Raw genomic sequence first — 15,923 nt, 5'->3', positions numbered from 1 at the left:
TTGAGGGATGGGATGCCTTGCAGAGGGATCTGGATAAAGTGGAGCACTGGGCAGTGATTAATGGGATGAAATTTAATAAGTCAAAATGCTGGACTCTGCACCTAGGATGGAGTAAAGGTGGGCACAGGTGTAAACTGGGAGAGGAGTRAGTGGAGAGCAGCCCTGCACAAAGGGGTCTGGGGGTGCTGTTTGGCAGCTGCTCACAGGAGTCAGCCCTGTGTGCCCTGGCAGCCAGGAGGGCAAACCCCATCCTGGGCTGCAGCCAACCCAGCATGACCAGCCATTCAAAAGAGGCACCATTTTAATTTTTTTTTTTAATTTTTTTTTTAATTTTTTTTTTCATTTGAGTGTTAGAATTATGTTTTTCTCATAGTATTGAAATTTTTGCCTCTTTTTGATTTTTACAATGTCTCCTTTGTTTTCTGTGTGAAGACAGGTACACAACCTTTTAATCGTGCAATGCTCTTTAATGTTGGCTTCAAAGAGGCTATGAAGGATGCTGTCTGGGACTGCATAATATTCCATGATGTGGATCACCTACCTGAAAACGACAGAAATTACTATGGATGTGGAGAAATGCCCCGCCATTTTGCAGCAAAGCTGGACAAGTACATGTACATGTAAGTAAATAGTTTTATTCACATTGTTTCTTAAATACCCAGAAATATTTTAAGAGTTTATGAATTTTGTAACACTATATACAGTAGGTGAAAACAACAAAACAGCCCCCTACCATGCTATTCAAGGAATGAATATTTAGTTACCAAAAGAAAGATTTAAGTTTAATGAGTTTAATGTCTAGATTTTATATGTTATTAATTAGAAGATAYGTATAATTTTCAATGTTGAGCTTGTTATGATGAGATTGATCTTGGAAAAAAAGGCTTTGTGTGTCAAGGGGGAAAAGCTTACCTAACTTAATATACATGTTTTCTGGCTACATAAATCCTTGTACTGGMTGTTTCAAAAGATAAGCAGATAATCTGCAGCAAAATGTCACAGGAGGAATGTTTTTCTTTGTTTTCTCATAAGTGTATGCTTTTATTTGTTTCCTACTGCTTTTTAAACTGAAGGTTTTCCTACTGCTAGACCATTTTGTACACTGTATGTAGTGAATGTACTGGGACCTACAGTTTTCTTACCTCCTTTTCTTTTGCCAGTTTACATTAACAATGTGTCTCTTGCATTTTAATTGTCTTTTATCTCATGACATTCTTTAAATTACTTCACATAAAGCTGTAGCTTATTGCTTACATATTGCTTATTGCTTACATATGCTRCACATATGTATTTGGTATCCTGAACTTTATTTGTGAAGTTAATCAACTTGACAACCTGGTCAATGAACAGGTCAAAAGCAATGCCTTGAAACCATAGCGCTGTGCCTGGACTTGGATTTGACAACCAATCAGCAGTTAAATGTTTAAAGATTTCATGTGTCTTTAAAAATACATACACCAATACCTGTAAATATATGAGTTTTCATATTTATATATACAATTATAAAATGTAAAGAGGTAAGTATTTACAAAAKCTATAAATAACACCAGATGTATAAAATAGAAAAATAAATAAACCTCAAAGAGTACCATTAACTGCCAAACTCTAGCTGGCTTTGCATGGTGGTCTGGTTTTGGGTTGGCAGTGTTTTTTTWATTGGTTATTTGAGAGATACATATGTATGTTTGTTTTTTTGAGAGGGAGGAGTGGGGTTAGAACACCTGCTATTTCAGTTACATGATGAAAGGCATATATAGTTGCAACCTTCTCCAAATGGTATTAAGATTTGGTTGAATCCTGTGTTTCCACAGAGATCAGAAATTACATGATTGTGTATTTCTTTTTTTCTTTCTCCTTGCATTCTGGAGTTATTTGTCCTTCAGTGTGACAATTATGTCCTAAGCAATGGTAAATCTTTTTGTAGATAGTCTTAACTCCTTGAAGGTTCCAGATTTGGAACTGTCTCCTAAGAGAATTTGTTTTATGAAACCRCTTGCTGCTTCTGAAAGAAAGCTACTTTACTGTAGCAGCTTCTGGGTTAAGGATGCAAGTTAATATTGATGGAAGTAAATATAGATAATTAAATATTATGGGGTTTTTTTTTAGATTTGACAAAGTGTTTTGAGGCCTGGAAATCACATTGGCTGGGGCATAATATGTTATATAGATGTAGTGGCTGTTCATGTTGGCCAACTGCTTWTTGCTTAATAATATGTGCTAGCAATTACTGCTGCTTACTGASAGAAAAGCTGTAGATCCTTTTGATTCAAAAGTTTATCTTTTAAAAACTGAAAATTTTTAAAAAAGTCACTATGCCATTCACTGATATGTATTGTTAAACTGTTTCTCTCAAGTTTTAAGAGTTCCATAGAATATAGTCATGAATGAGAATTATTTAATTGAAACATTAGTGATTTGTGATTTTTAATTTGGTTAAACAGTGTTTTTTCGGTTGAATAGAGTCAACATAAATTGTTTGAGAGCTTCACTTAACACTTCAGCTATGGGTCTAAATCAACCATCTGAAATACCTGGTAAAAAGTTTTGTTTCATGTGGGTGATACTAATTGGAGCTACAATTTAAGAACACATTTTATGCAATCAGACATTACAGCAAATCTTTTGTTCAACGTGGTGTGTGTTACTTAATGCTGTCAATCTGTGAACCAGTTTTCCATAGTGAATGCATTCAGTGTCCTCAGTTTGGGGCTCTTGATTTTTGGAAAGGTGTTGTTCAAAGAGAGAGCTACCTATCCGAGTTCAGTCAATAATACTGGATTTGTCTTTTGTTTCCAGCCTTCCATACAACGAGTTTTTTGGTGGTGTAAGTGGCCTGACAGTGGAACAATTCAAGAAAATCAATGGTTTTCCAAATGCCTTTTGGGGATGGGGTGGAGAAGATGATGATCTTTGGAACAGGTGAGTGTTGAGTCCTCAGGTGTTGCTGTATTATCCAGTCTTTGAAATAGCTTAGGTGCTTTTTTTATGTCACCTTTTTGTAATTTGTTTTAAATTAACAAATTCCAAAGAGTTTGCTTCAGAAATATCAGAATATRCCATTTGAAGGGATTAGTATGATGTTCCTTTTTCTTCGCCTGGGGACAACTAGCAGGTTTTTAAGAGCTAGGTCTTGTAACAAATAACAGATACAACAACAGGTAGCCATAGTAAGCATATTGCATTATGAAATACCATCCCACAGACATGTTGAGTAAGCATGAGTTTCGTGTCTTAGGAGCAGTGTTTGAGGGAGAGCCTAATTTGTGAATTTATTGATAGTCCCAGACTGGACAATGGACAGAATGCTCATGGCATTACTAACTGCTCACAGTGAATAAGTCTAAAATGTTCTAGCTGAGCTATTGAAAATGTCTGCTTGAATTTTATATATAAAGAGATCTCTTTTAAAGGGTTTGTTTTTATGCTTTTTTTCTTGCTATTTTCATGGTTTTATGCAGGAACAARCAGGAAATATTAAATATGAAAATATTAATTTTTCACCCTTTGCTTTGTCAGCTTCTTTAGTTGTTCAATATGGAGTGTTGTGGGATTTTTTAGGAAGAAAATGTCAGTGAACATAAAGACTTAGCTTTAAAATATTGATGTGCATTTTCCACTTTTGCTTTAACTTGTATGAAGAATTGTAAGAAGATTTTTTAACAAATGTTCATGTATTATATGGCAGGGTTCACTATGCTGGATACAATGTAACAAGACCAGAAGGAGATTTAGGAAAGTATAAATCCATTCCTCATCATCATAGAGGTGAAGTCCAGTTTTTAGGACGGTAAGCAAAACAGAGAAATGTTTAAATGCTGCAGCTAAGGATGTAAAATTTTTTCTTGCATCCACACAGATGAATAAGCAGTCAGTCCTTATAGATGTTATTTCCTMTTTGGTGCTAAAATTTGTATTTTCTTAACCACGTTATGTTTGCTGTTCAGATATTTCTTATTTAACCATGAGAAAGAGTWTGTGTGTCAGAAATTGTTATCATCATAATCTTTGATCCCGAATGTTATTGTTCTGTAATAGTTGGAGCATTAGAGCTGGCAGGACTCCATTAGTTGGCTATTTTGGATATTTTGCAAAAGAAAGGAGAGCAGCTAGGGCAAATGACTCCTGCATGAAAACAGACTTCAAAACTCCTCAAAAACTGGTTTCTTCTCTCATACTTTTGTTTTTTTTTTCTGAGATATAAGTCTTCTCACTTCCTGCATACATTGACACAAACCTTTTTTTTAGTGACTCCTTTCTTTTACTACAAAGATACAAATCACTTAAACTGCCMAGTAGCTTCTGGCTGCCCTGGAATGGAATATAAACCAGAATGCAGCAGATGAACTACATGTAAAATTTAGAAGATGAAACACAAAATAAAGGGTTAATRATATTTGTTTTCAGGTAACTAGAAACACTGCTCAATTCATCAATGGATGTCTTTTTATAGGAACATACTTTTTTATTCAAAATTTYAAATAGGTATGTGCAGTAGAGATGAGTAAATCTGTTACTTAAAACTAAAATGTATATATGGGTGATCTGGGGGAGGGGAAATTTTTTTTAAATCACCTCAAATTTAGATGTTTGCAAATGCAGGAATCTCAAGAGTAAAATGAAAATCAATTCAGACATTTTAATGTATAATGATGAACAGTGAAGATTTCTATATCTTAGAGCTCCTTAGTTGAGCTTTATAGCAAAAGAACATTAAGAAATTTAATAATCYTTAAAAATCTATTTTGTTTGGGACCGTAAAAAGTTTACATATTGAATGCCTRCTGTGTTATTTAGTCTTAATGTTATCTTGTATATGTGACCATAAAATCCAAATTTTTTTAAAGCTTGCCTTTAAAGCTTAGGTAGTTAATGGGGTAATTTGAAGGGTCTGAAAGGCAGTTTCAGAATTCAATGTATATTTCTAAATGAAATTGCTGTTACAGTATCTGTCTAACATAAACTGAATTGTTTCTTGCAAATCTTTCTCATTTTTCTTCTTCCAACTCCTTCTGCAGATACAAACTTCTGAGGTATTCCAGAGAACGTCAGTATATTGATGGCTTGAACAATTTAGTATATACTCCTAAAATACTTGTCAGTAGATTGTACAAAAATATAACTGTTAATCTCATACCAGAGCTTGCTCCTGTTAGAGACTATTGATGGAAGTGGAATGGCAAGATATCCTGCTAGAATAAACTTTTCACACTGGAAGCTACTGATAAACACTGTAAAACAAACAAAACCAACCAACAGCAGCTTAGAATTAGAGTTTTTGACCAATTTATGATGTTTATTTGGGATGAGAAGTGATTGTATGTACCATGCATTTTGTTCTGAAAGAAAAGCCAGCAGCTACCACTCAGATGTTTACAGCATGAGACTACTGTTCAAGCCTTCATTCTTCACTCTCTATCTTAACTACTCAACTAAATAATCTGCAGAAAATAGACTTGTAGCTTCTCTGGAAGTAGGGACAGAGGCCTCTTCCATGATTTTTTTATACTAAATTGCCCCYCCTTGTATTTAAATGAATGCTTTTGTTTCTTTTTAAAATGTGTTTTGTAAATATGTGATGTAAATTAATGTGTGTACATTGGTTTTCAATTGTTCCATATTTTATGCTTCAGTACGTATTTGAGTGTGTTGGCGTTTGAATTCTATAGGAATGTTTTTATTAGCATGAAAGAACAAGTGTAAAATGTAAGTATGCTTATAAAAAGGTTATACCTTATGTGAAATGAAGGAAATATTAATTGTTGGCCAGCTATGACTGTAAACTGTTATACTAGTTTTGAGCTCTAGGCCTCCTGCATATCTATATAGAAAAATCAATTTCTTATAYGAACCTGCTAGAAAGAAAGCTTTTAATTTTATTTATTGCCAGCAAAACTGTATGATACCCTCCCTGCCTGCCATCTGAATCGTATTTATATGCATATTGCATGTGTATTACAGAAAATCTTGCGGTTGTTGCATATTATGATCTACAGGAACTCTTTAACTGTTTCCAAGTGTGCCACTAGTGTCAATGTCAGGGATTTTAATGCCTAAAACAATGTGTCTGGGTGCGTACAGTATTTTGGTATTGTTCTTTTTTTTAAAAAAAAATTCCTAGTAAACAGCACTTTTATTCCTCCAAAATCAGAAGAGCCAAAAATGTGTCTTCATTGGAAGAATATTAAAGTTAGATTTTTAAGAGAATAATAAAACATAGTTCTAATAGCTCTAATGCTTGCAGTGTGGGATTTTCAGGAGCACGATGTTGGTCACACTGTTCTGCTGATGAGGTTGGCGATGACATAAGCGGACCAGAAAGCAGACCAATCCCAAGTGCTTTTTAAAATTCCACTCATAATATATTATTCAATATAGCTATTTAAGGGCCTATTCTGGCAGAGTGCTGAGTGCTTCTATGATGCACTGAGGATCCTCAAGTCGATGACTGTCAATGAGATTGAGGCTGCACAGTCCCGCTAAGGATTGGTCCTGTTTGTTTCTCTATTTTTGTGGTGTTCAATGTATGAGTAACTAGCCTCCTATCTTCTTATTTTCTCTTTGCTTGTAATGTTATGCTACCTAAAAGTATCCCACTGCTAAGCATTATTATCTTTCCTGATATTTTTTTACATCCCTTGTTAATACTAAGGAAAAGGACCAGGTCATTTATTTTCTATGTTAATGCAAATATATTGACCAAGATATACTAAACTTGTTTTGTTTGTCACAGTTACTCAACTCTTTAGGAACCAAAGACTGACTTCTGCTCCCATATAGAATGGAAAGCAGTATATATAATAAGGATTGTTTATCCACAGAGTGTTCTGTAAGAGTGTTGACAAAAAATCCTAACTTTAAGTCATTGCTGTATGTTGGTTTCCTGAATTGCTGCCACAGATGGTGTGGTGGTTTGTATAATTTAAGTTTGTTTGCCATAAACACATTTTATTTCTTTGACATCCCAGCAGCAAATTTTGCCCTTAGCCATCCTTCAGTAAAGTTATGAGCTTAGCTGTAGACAYCCCAAATATTTAGTAGAAATATTATTTAAGTAGTTGAGAACAATTGTAAGGGATATTTTACACCATACTGGAATTACCTTAAAATCTACCAGTTAACCTACTGTGCTTTAGGAGTGATGTAATACAATGAAAATAACTAAAACCATAAAGTGAAGAAAACATCCTTCAAAAGCATGCTTAAGTGGTTTGATCACCTCCTGATAGATTTTTCTATAATTGAGTGTATAGAACATTCTGAAGCATATGTAGAAAGGGGAGATAACACACTGTATGAGCAATTATATCTTCAGAATAAAATTAGTCATTTCATAACAGGCTAATACAATTGTTTAAGAACAGTTGAATAAGTTTTTTAATTCCTCRTGTAATATTGAAGTGATTTCTGATTTCAGTACAAGTTCACCTAAAATGTCAAGCCTACAATTATGAAACATTCTTTAGTACCGTAGGTCTGTACTSTTTTCTGAAGCATGCTTTTGTGCCCATTTCTTAGGCAGTCTGTGAAATTTATGTGTAATTAAAAGAAAAATCAAATGCATATRTATGTATATATACTTACATATATGCATACTATATTACACATATGCTGTGGCTGAACTAATATAACTTTACAGCTTTAAGTGACTGATCATGTATGGTCCTAGAAAAATGTGATTTAAACCAGTATGTGAATGGATTGTGACATATAGCTGAGTTCTTAAGAAGTTTACATTTTGGTGCCCCAAAATGATGGATGTTAAATTATGAATTGTTGACCTACACTCCTCTCTAAATAGYTTTTGTCACTTTGTTGGGAAGTTTAAAAGTTGCCATCTTAAATTACATCAAAATAGTGTTTGTATACTACCTGCTTGAACTCAGTACTCTTCTGTAGTGAATTTTAACATAGACAGTGCCTTCAAACAAAATAAATACGATGCAGAACTAAGAGTTGTGCACATTCCTTTTGATATTTTCATGGTTCTTGTAAAATGCAGAGAGAAGCCAATCACATTGGCTTTTGCATTGCTGACAAAGCAAATAAAGGACATCTTCTCTTTAAGGAGTGAACATGGAGGGAGAAGAAGAAGGGAGTATTTTACAAGATTCTGAAGGTCTTGCAAATTAGCAAGTAAAAACATTACAGAAATATTGAAAGCAGAATCTGGTTAATACACTAAGATACTCTTAAGCCCATTTTCTAGATTTCAGATTTAATTAGAATATAAAATATAAAGTCCATTTTGCAAATAGGCAGTGTATTGAAAAAGCAAGTGCAAAATGTCCTTTTTCTTGGATCTTGCCACTCTATTTTTCTATCATTATGTTTACTAATGACTGTGTTGTAGTGGGTTACTAATGAACCAGCTGTTAAAAAAAATTTAAAGGATCCATTGCATATCAGCAAGCAGAAGTGTACTTAAGATTATTTTATTTGTAGAGGTATGTAAGATAGGCTTAATGAAAAATGCACTGAAACAAATGCTGGGAATTTCCTGTGTACTATCATAGTTTTGGGTTTTTTTGTTCATGAAAATGTTTGTACTTTTTTATCATTGTCTTTTATGAAATACAATGTTCTAAAGATTGTGTTGGTTTGTTTATTCTGAGATTTTGTGGAAAAGATCTCACCTTGTGTTTYGTTTCTAGACAAAAKGTTCATATTTCTAGTGCTCAGTACCCCAAAGTAACAGCAAAAGGAAAGGACACACCCATCCAACTGCATCAAGTTAGGCTATGATGGGATCAAGCCTTAGGCTAACAGGGCATTTCCCCTTTCTTTATATTTATAGGCTTTCAGCTTTTAGTTTTATCAGGCTAAGTGACTCAACCTTGTTGCATACTTTTTCAAGGCAGGGTTGCTATTCTGTTGGATCTGCTGATGGTTCTTCCCTATATAGAAATTGCTAGAATGGGAACAGAAGGATTCATTCATTTTTCTCCTGATATTAGATAGGAAACTGATTTTCTTGGGATTCATTCAGTTATCCTTATTTTTATCTGCATTTTATAGCTATTATGAAATGTCTGATGGTTAGAGGTATGCAAGTAGTTCTGGGGAGTACTTCCACTGGGGACAAATTTATTTGCAGATTTTTCTGAAAATATGTGAATAAGCTTCTTYAGGTATGTTTGAGTGATATACTTCTTTAAACACAGGCTTCTGGTCTGTCCTTGGAAGTGTCACCAGTTATGATATATTGGAAAACAGGAAAGAAGGGATTTTAAGTATGTGTAGCCTGCTTAGCATCCCTAAATGCCATTCTACAGTGCTGTCACCTTTATCTGCTTTCGCTTCTATGTCTCCAAAACCAGAATTGAGAGGTGAGTTTATCTGATGATTATGTGGGGCTCTSAGTGAGCAATCCCGTGTGACTTCATCTCTGGTGGACTTCATTGATAAAACATAGGAGGTGTTAGTGGTGAATTGTATTTTCTGTGTGCTTACTTTTCATGAGACGCCTTTCACAGATGTGTTTTGTTCACTTTTGTTTTGTTTTGTTCATTCCTCTACAAGAAGAAATTTAATTTATCAACTTCATAGAAGACTGTTTTATTCTCAGTCACCATAATGGAATTTCAAGACATTTTTCCCAAGAGTAATGTGTTTTTTTCAAACCTCAGACTTTTACTCAGAAGGGCAATACAGAATACTTTTATTCAGAAGAGCAAACTCAGTACACTTTCTTCCTAAAGTTAACAAAGTGAATAAAAAACTTAGTGATTTACTGTGAAATCTAAAGCTGTTGGTACAGTCAGATACTAAGTTCTTATCATTTATGGAAATTTCAGTTTACACRACTGAATTTTCATGCTTAATGTCAGCTTCTACTCCACTGGATCGCTAACGACTGCTGTAGTTGAGTAAGAGAAGGGACTGACGACAACAACAATTTTGTAATTCCGATTACCAGCATCATTAGCTGTGAACACCACCTGGAAAAAGAAAAAAACAAACGTGAGACAAATAATAAGTGATCTCCAGATAAAAGCCCAGGTGGAAACATTACGATCCTGCACATGACATTTCAGAAATATTCTCACTCTCAATGGTGACTTGTTTGTAACACACAGTTTTCCCACTGTTTAAATATCCTTTGTTAAAAGTATAAATACCACATTATTTAGGATTTTGTACTACTTACTTATAAAAGATTGGCATTTCCTTGTGGGCACTCATAAATGGCAAAAAGATTTCTTACTTCCTTATTCCTTCCATATGAAAGTATACTATGAASCCCACTGGAATGGTTTTTTTTGCTCTTATGTTCTGAACTTCAAGGAGCAGAATTAAATAGTGCTACACTATCATTAGGCCAGAGTATAAAACAATGAGCTTCTTTAGTTCTACTTCAAAATCTTGTAGTTGGAGAAGGACTGCATTAATTATTTGGCCACAGCATGATAATAACCTTACCTATGAATGATTTACCACAGCCCTGTAACATCTCCCTGATCTGTAGGTCCTGTCCTTTGATTTTTCATTCCACATAGTACATTATTTTGTGTGGTGAGATGAGCAGAGTCAACTTTTAAAATAGGCAGCTTAATAGCATTCTGTGATGCACAGATTGTGCTCCTTTCAACATTAATAAAAAAGATGAATGTGAAACAACCAGTGAACTGAGCAAAATGTGTTCCCTACTGAGGCTTATTTTTAAGAAAGAAGGCTCTTGCACTGTAGATTAAATTAATTTCCAGTCAAACATTATCTTGATATACAATCAATTTACTTGCATGCTGGAAATCTTTCATTTTCCCTTTTTTATTTCGGTTCACACAGAAGGCAAGGCTATCTACCATTAACCTTCATTATTGTCTGGTATAAGGATGTCATCTTTCATTTGTTTCAGGAAGGCAAGAAAGAAAATTTAATCCAGGTGTTTGCAACCTTTACTCCAAGGAGATATGGAACTGCTGAGCTGATCTGTCACAGTCCAACAAACAACTAATATAGAACTGCTGCTACTGAGTGGCCTTARGAAAGCACTAATGCTGTGGAGGGGAAGGATAGAAAACTTCTCCGTTAGAAATGCATCTAGGAGCTYTGACAGGTCATGGGGAAGCTAGTGACTAGGTTCTGTTGTGACTGTGTTGCTACAAAGCTTTGTGGATTTAATGTGAAAATATTTAAAAATGAAAATAAAATTCAACATATGCAGTTAGTAATGGAAACCTACACATATTAAGTATCTTTATTCTTTGCAGCTGAAGTACAGGAAAAAATGAATACTCACATCAGCATGGTGGTGGAAGGGGTTCAARCCCAAACTCTTCCAGTAAGAAGCTGTATCAAGCTCAAGCTTGTATAACCCTGTTACAAATTGTTCTTTAGTTGTAAGCTCCAGGAGGCCTCCTTTTTCATTGGTTTGTCTGTGTAATGGTAGAAGAACACATTTTTATTGTTTGGTTAAAAGCCTGAGAAARATGCAGTTTATAGCAATTGAACTGGGGTGATGTGTGGCTTAAGTAATGTGATGAATACTTCTATTGATCTGGAATGGCTTATGTCCACCTGTATTATGGATGCTTCAGAGCTTATCTTGGCATTTGCTGCTTCCACAGTGACCACAGCAGATGGCTGCCTGCCATCTCACTGACTCTGCATGTTTTGGGGCTGAGCCAAAAGCTGACATTATTGTTCAGAGACTCTTGGCAGAGTCTTGGAGTTAATTAAATGAACCTACTTAGAGGGAAAAAGCAATGTGGAAGCTCTGTGATGCACTTACTGCACAAGTAAGTAGGGTCAACTGTCCTCATTTTTCTGTAATTTTCTTTCTTGTTTAAGTGTTTTGAGTTGTTTTATCAGTCTAAATATTTTTTACCATTGGCTATTAGAAATTTGAGATCTGCTATTTGAAATGACCATAGGTCAGCTGACAGTGTAGCCTTAGGGAATTCCTTGTGGTATTGGCCTCAACAAACAGAGGGTTTTGTGTGAGTTGAAGATGCTGTCAGTGTTATCTAAAGCCCTTGTACTAGTTTGAAACCATAAATCTTCAAGCATCAACCCATTTAGGCCTCYAGAATCAATATTGAATGCTGTCTCTCAAACATGTCTCTTTTTTTGAAACCTCCTTCTGTAAAGAAACCTTCATAATATTGAGGTTTTTATTAGATGGGTTATCTGCAAAAAACAGAGCTGCCAGGGTCTACTTTTCATCGGTAAAAACCATTGTTGCGTGTTCCAGCTGCCACATTTTTTCTGAATATTTTTTATTCAAATTGCATGCAGAGAAAAATAATGTCATTGTCCAGTGCATTGCTTAAGTTTTTTTTTGTATATGACTTATAAAAGGAAGTGATAGAACACCATTTGTGTCTTACCAGATGTTCTGTAGTCAGTTATCAGTTTTTTATCCATCCAATTGTCTCTATTTTTCTTTGTCATAGATTGCTCATTGCTAGATAACTGGTCACTTCTCTAAAAAGCTTTTCCAAAGACATCTTTGATCTCTTGCTAGCATTCAATTATTTAYAAATTATTAAGGCTGGAGATGTTGATTTAGTATTAGCATGACTTTTGCTTACCCTAACTTGAGGTTACTTTGCTCCTTGTTTCAAATGTTAAATGTGTTTTTAAGGCTTCAGTTGACATCCAGCTGTTCAGAATGGGTATCTTTATATAGAATCTCCAAGCTCAGAAATGAAGAAAAGCAAACTGARCACTCTTACTGGAAAATTTCACACATTTCCAGCGACATAATATGTGTGAAATTGTCTTCTCACTTGAGGGTGTGAGGCAATTTAAGTAGGACAACATGAATAGGTTGTTTTCCCCACATTGTACAATTGCCTGGCCTTYGCTGTAGCTCTATTTTTCAAGGACACGTCAGAGCAGTGTTGCTCCTGCCAGCCCACTGCTCAACAAAACCAAAGAGTCATATGCACAGCTTCTCTTGGAATTTCCAGAAATGCATCTGAGTCTGGGATTCCACTGTTGAATTTCATGGGCTATGCCAGCTTTAGCCCTTGGGAGCCCTTTCTCACTTTCTTTTTAGGTGAAAGAGACTTAAAATACCTGGAGAGGTCTCAGGTGAGACTTTTCAATGATCACGAGGAACTAAGTGTGAAAGTGTTATATTGTTTGTTTAATAGAGGATGGTCATTCTTTTGGATGTTTCCAATTTCATTTCAGATTTTACTTTAAGTAAAAATTGCTTTTTATTCTTTTAAGTGTTAATATGTGCTAAAATAGAGGGGAATTAAGAAAAAGTAATCAACATTCAAAATACAACCATTATGTTTTTTAAAAAAATGCAATATTCAAACATCTGGAGCTTTTCTTTGCTATTTGAGATGTAATTGCATCTCTGTTGGGGAGGAGGTGAGAAAGTGTTGTCCCCAAATTTTCTCCTTTTGGGTAAGTCCTTTATCTTGAAGTAAAAAAGGCTATCAAATATGGTTTATTAAATGTTCAAAACAATTCCTTTTTAAATCTGTGGTGTTGTAAGAAATTAAAATCCATTTAGAAAAATGAAAATAACCAATAAAGGCAGTATTCTCAACCAGAGTCTTGGTTGCAGAATATAAGAATCTGTCTGACTCTTCTGGTAATAAAGCAAGCAGTTCATTGCTGGGTACTAAAAAATAATATAGACCTTTGCAATGAAATTGAAGACAAGCAATGACTGAATTAAAGGATAGCTTAAAATACTTTCTTGTTTTTGTAGGAATCATAAAGCATTTATAAAACCATTTTGGCAGTTGAAACTGTAGTACATTTAAAAGACAGTCTACAGCAAGTTAATTCAATTGWATGTTATCTTTCCTCTAAGCAAAAAAGACATCTCACATTAGAGAATATCAACGGGTCTTTCAACTATTTGGCCTCTTGCCATTGCCTTTCCCCATCTTTCACTCATTATTTTAGTGTGACTTACTTTGAACTTAACAGTTCCCAAGATCCTTCTGCAACTTCTTTATACAACTTCACTGGAACATTTGGAGCTGGACTTCCTCGGACTGCGTCCACAACTTTTATGTAAAGAGGCTCCTTAAGTAGGAAGAGAGAATTTTTAYGTTGCAAGAAGGGTAAGAGAAGGTGCATCATAAAGCAGTAAGGAATATTATTCTTTAGATCTAGAGACCAGCTTTTCCACAAGAAGATTGCTGTGTACTGCAGAAACATATTCTTTCTGGGGGCTGAATATGGCAAAGCCAGAGAGGAAGATTTCAGGAGCTGTTGGGCATGTAGCCATGTACCCCAGGGAGGCACTGGGGTTGAGACCACATTTCTATTTCTTCTTTGGCTTAGCTACACACCATCTCCAGCATAAAGTTGTAAYTAAATTGTGGCCTCAACAGCAAATAGTTATATCCTCAAAGGTAGTAGGAATGTTCAAAAATCTGCCAACTCGTCCTCTGTATTTTGGGCTGGCCATCTGAGCACAGCTTTCTGGATTTGAGAGGCTGTGTTGYCATAGAGTTACCTTAATTCTGCTGTAAACCTGATAAGCACCGCATACGCTCTCCTAACAATATGTTGAATCAGATTTGTCAGCCCTGGCAGCTACACAAGGGTAGGAGAGGAAAATCTTCCTACAAATACAGAATGGCTATAGTTTCACTCCTACACATTCATCACAAGTAGTGATTATGGCCTGATGTTTTACCTGTTCAAAAATAGAGTTGATTCAGGGCTTTGACCTTACCGATTTCTACAGATGAAGAGTGAGAAAACCGAGCTTTGTAGAAGGTGTTAATCAGGGATGATCTCAAAATAGCAGTCACTGATACCCATTTAATAATTGTAAAATGAATTGTGATGTAGATGGTTTAAAACTAAGAGCCATCTCTTTCATTCCCTCTTACATTCTGGGATGTTCTGCGGGCCAGGAACCGTGTCTGGTGTCATACCAATGTATCAGCATGTGTCTACACTACCTGTGCTTCCAGATTCTTCCTGCTCCCTTCCTGGAATGCAGGGGCTCCTCACTGCTGTTTCTTGTGAGGACTTGGCAAGAAGAGCTGCACTGCCAGTGCTGATTTTCCTGACTTTTACACCCTGGGAGATCAGTGGAAATCTAATTCCTCAACAAGGTTAGGTATAATTTTCCCAAAGATCAGAGTTGAGAGGAAAAGTGAGTAGTTGAGGAGAGAGAAAAGGCTGTTATAGGGGAATTTAATGCTGAAGCTTGTTCATTATGTTATGAAAGCTCCAAGATTTTTGTCTAGTGACTATGGCAGCTTTTCCTTTCTTGTTTTCCGTGTAGTTTCTGTGTCTAATGACAAGTGCTACTTCTCTACCCATTAAGTCCTCTCACTAACCATTAGAGAAGGAGAAAGAATGACCAGAAGAGAACCACAGTAAATACATACTATAAAATCAAAAGAATCAAAACAAAATAGAATATTCTCTTTTTTTTTTCCTTTTTGCTTGAACTAATTAAAATAAAAATTAAAAGAAAAGACATTGGGACTACATCAGTAGAAGGACTTCAATCCTGAGGCACTTACCGATGGTGCAGCTTCAGAGCAAAATGCCAGGCCAGCTAAGARAACCAGAAATACAGAATGAAAAGCCATTTTGCCTCCCAGTAGGAAGTCTGTGTCAGCAAGCAGAAGCTGCTGGGATCTGTGATTTTTATATCAAGGCCTCTGAAATGAAGCTACTTATCAGAAAACTACCGACTTTCAAAATGCAGATTCATGCTGTTTACTTAGTAAACAATAAGAAAATAAGTAACCCATACAAACATGAACCTTGTCTGTGAAAATAAGTAGTTTTTATCTTTGTGGAAATGTTGTGAATATTGTCTATTCAGAATGGTCAATTTTCTTTGAAACAAGRTCTATTCTGTTTTATTTTTCTCTTTTTATTGACAATTAGTGCTATATTGACCTCATATAGTTGAGAGAAATACAAATTTTATGTCACTGCAGCGATTTYAGTGAGAAATTCTTTGTGATTATGGCTTG

The 15,923-nt window shown here is 35.3% G+C and overlaps 2 protein-coding genes across 2 annotated transcripts in view; one reads left to right on the top strand and one right to left on the bottom strand.

Annotated features, from left to right (window-relative positions):
• Positions 1-8,611, top strand: part of B4GALT6 (beta-1,4-galactosyltransferase 6) — a 29,499-nt gene extending 20,888 nt beyond the window's left edge. Inside the window, exons 6-9 of the mRNA XM_057364991.1 lie at positions 433-620; positions 2,797-2,919; positions 3,686-3,787; positions 5,016-8,611. Coding sequence (XP_057220974.1) covers positions 433-620; positions 2,797-2,919; positions 3,686-3,787; positions 5,016-5,163 — 561 coding nt within the window. The 3' untranslated portion in view covers positions 5,164-8,611. The remainder of the gene's footprint in view (positions 1-432; positions 621-2,796; positions 2,920-3,685; positions 3,788-5,015) is intronic.
• A 1,030-nt stretch (positions 8,612-9,641) lies between these two features.
• LOC130572938 (transthyretin-like) lies at positions 9,642-15,591 on the bottom strand. The gene is made up of 4 exons (XM_057364989.1): positions 15,462-15,591; positions 13,886-13,998; positions 11,240-11,375; positions 9,642-9,938 (listed from the first exon to the last, which is right to left on the bottom strand). The coding sequence occupies exons 1-4, from the start codon at positions 15,528-15,530 to the stop codon at positions 9,831-9,833; spliced, it is 426 nt and encodes a 141-aa protein (XP_057220972.1). The 5' UTR covers positions 15,531-15,591; the 3' UTR covers positions 9,642-9,830.
• Positions 15,592-15,923: the final 332 nt, after the last annotated feature.

This window comes from Malurus melanocephalus, unplaced genomic scaffold (assembly GCF_030028575.1).
Source record: "Malurus melanocephalus ecotype Western Australia unplaced genomic scaffold, MMel_1.1 scaffold_46, whole genome shotgun sequence".
Taxonomy (NCBI): Eukaryota; Metazoa; Chordata; class Aves; order Passeriformes; family Maluridae; genus Malurus; species Malurus melanocephalus.
This window is presented reverse-complemented; position numbering and strand designations above follow the sequence as displayed.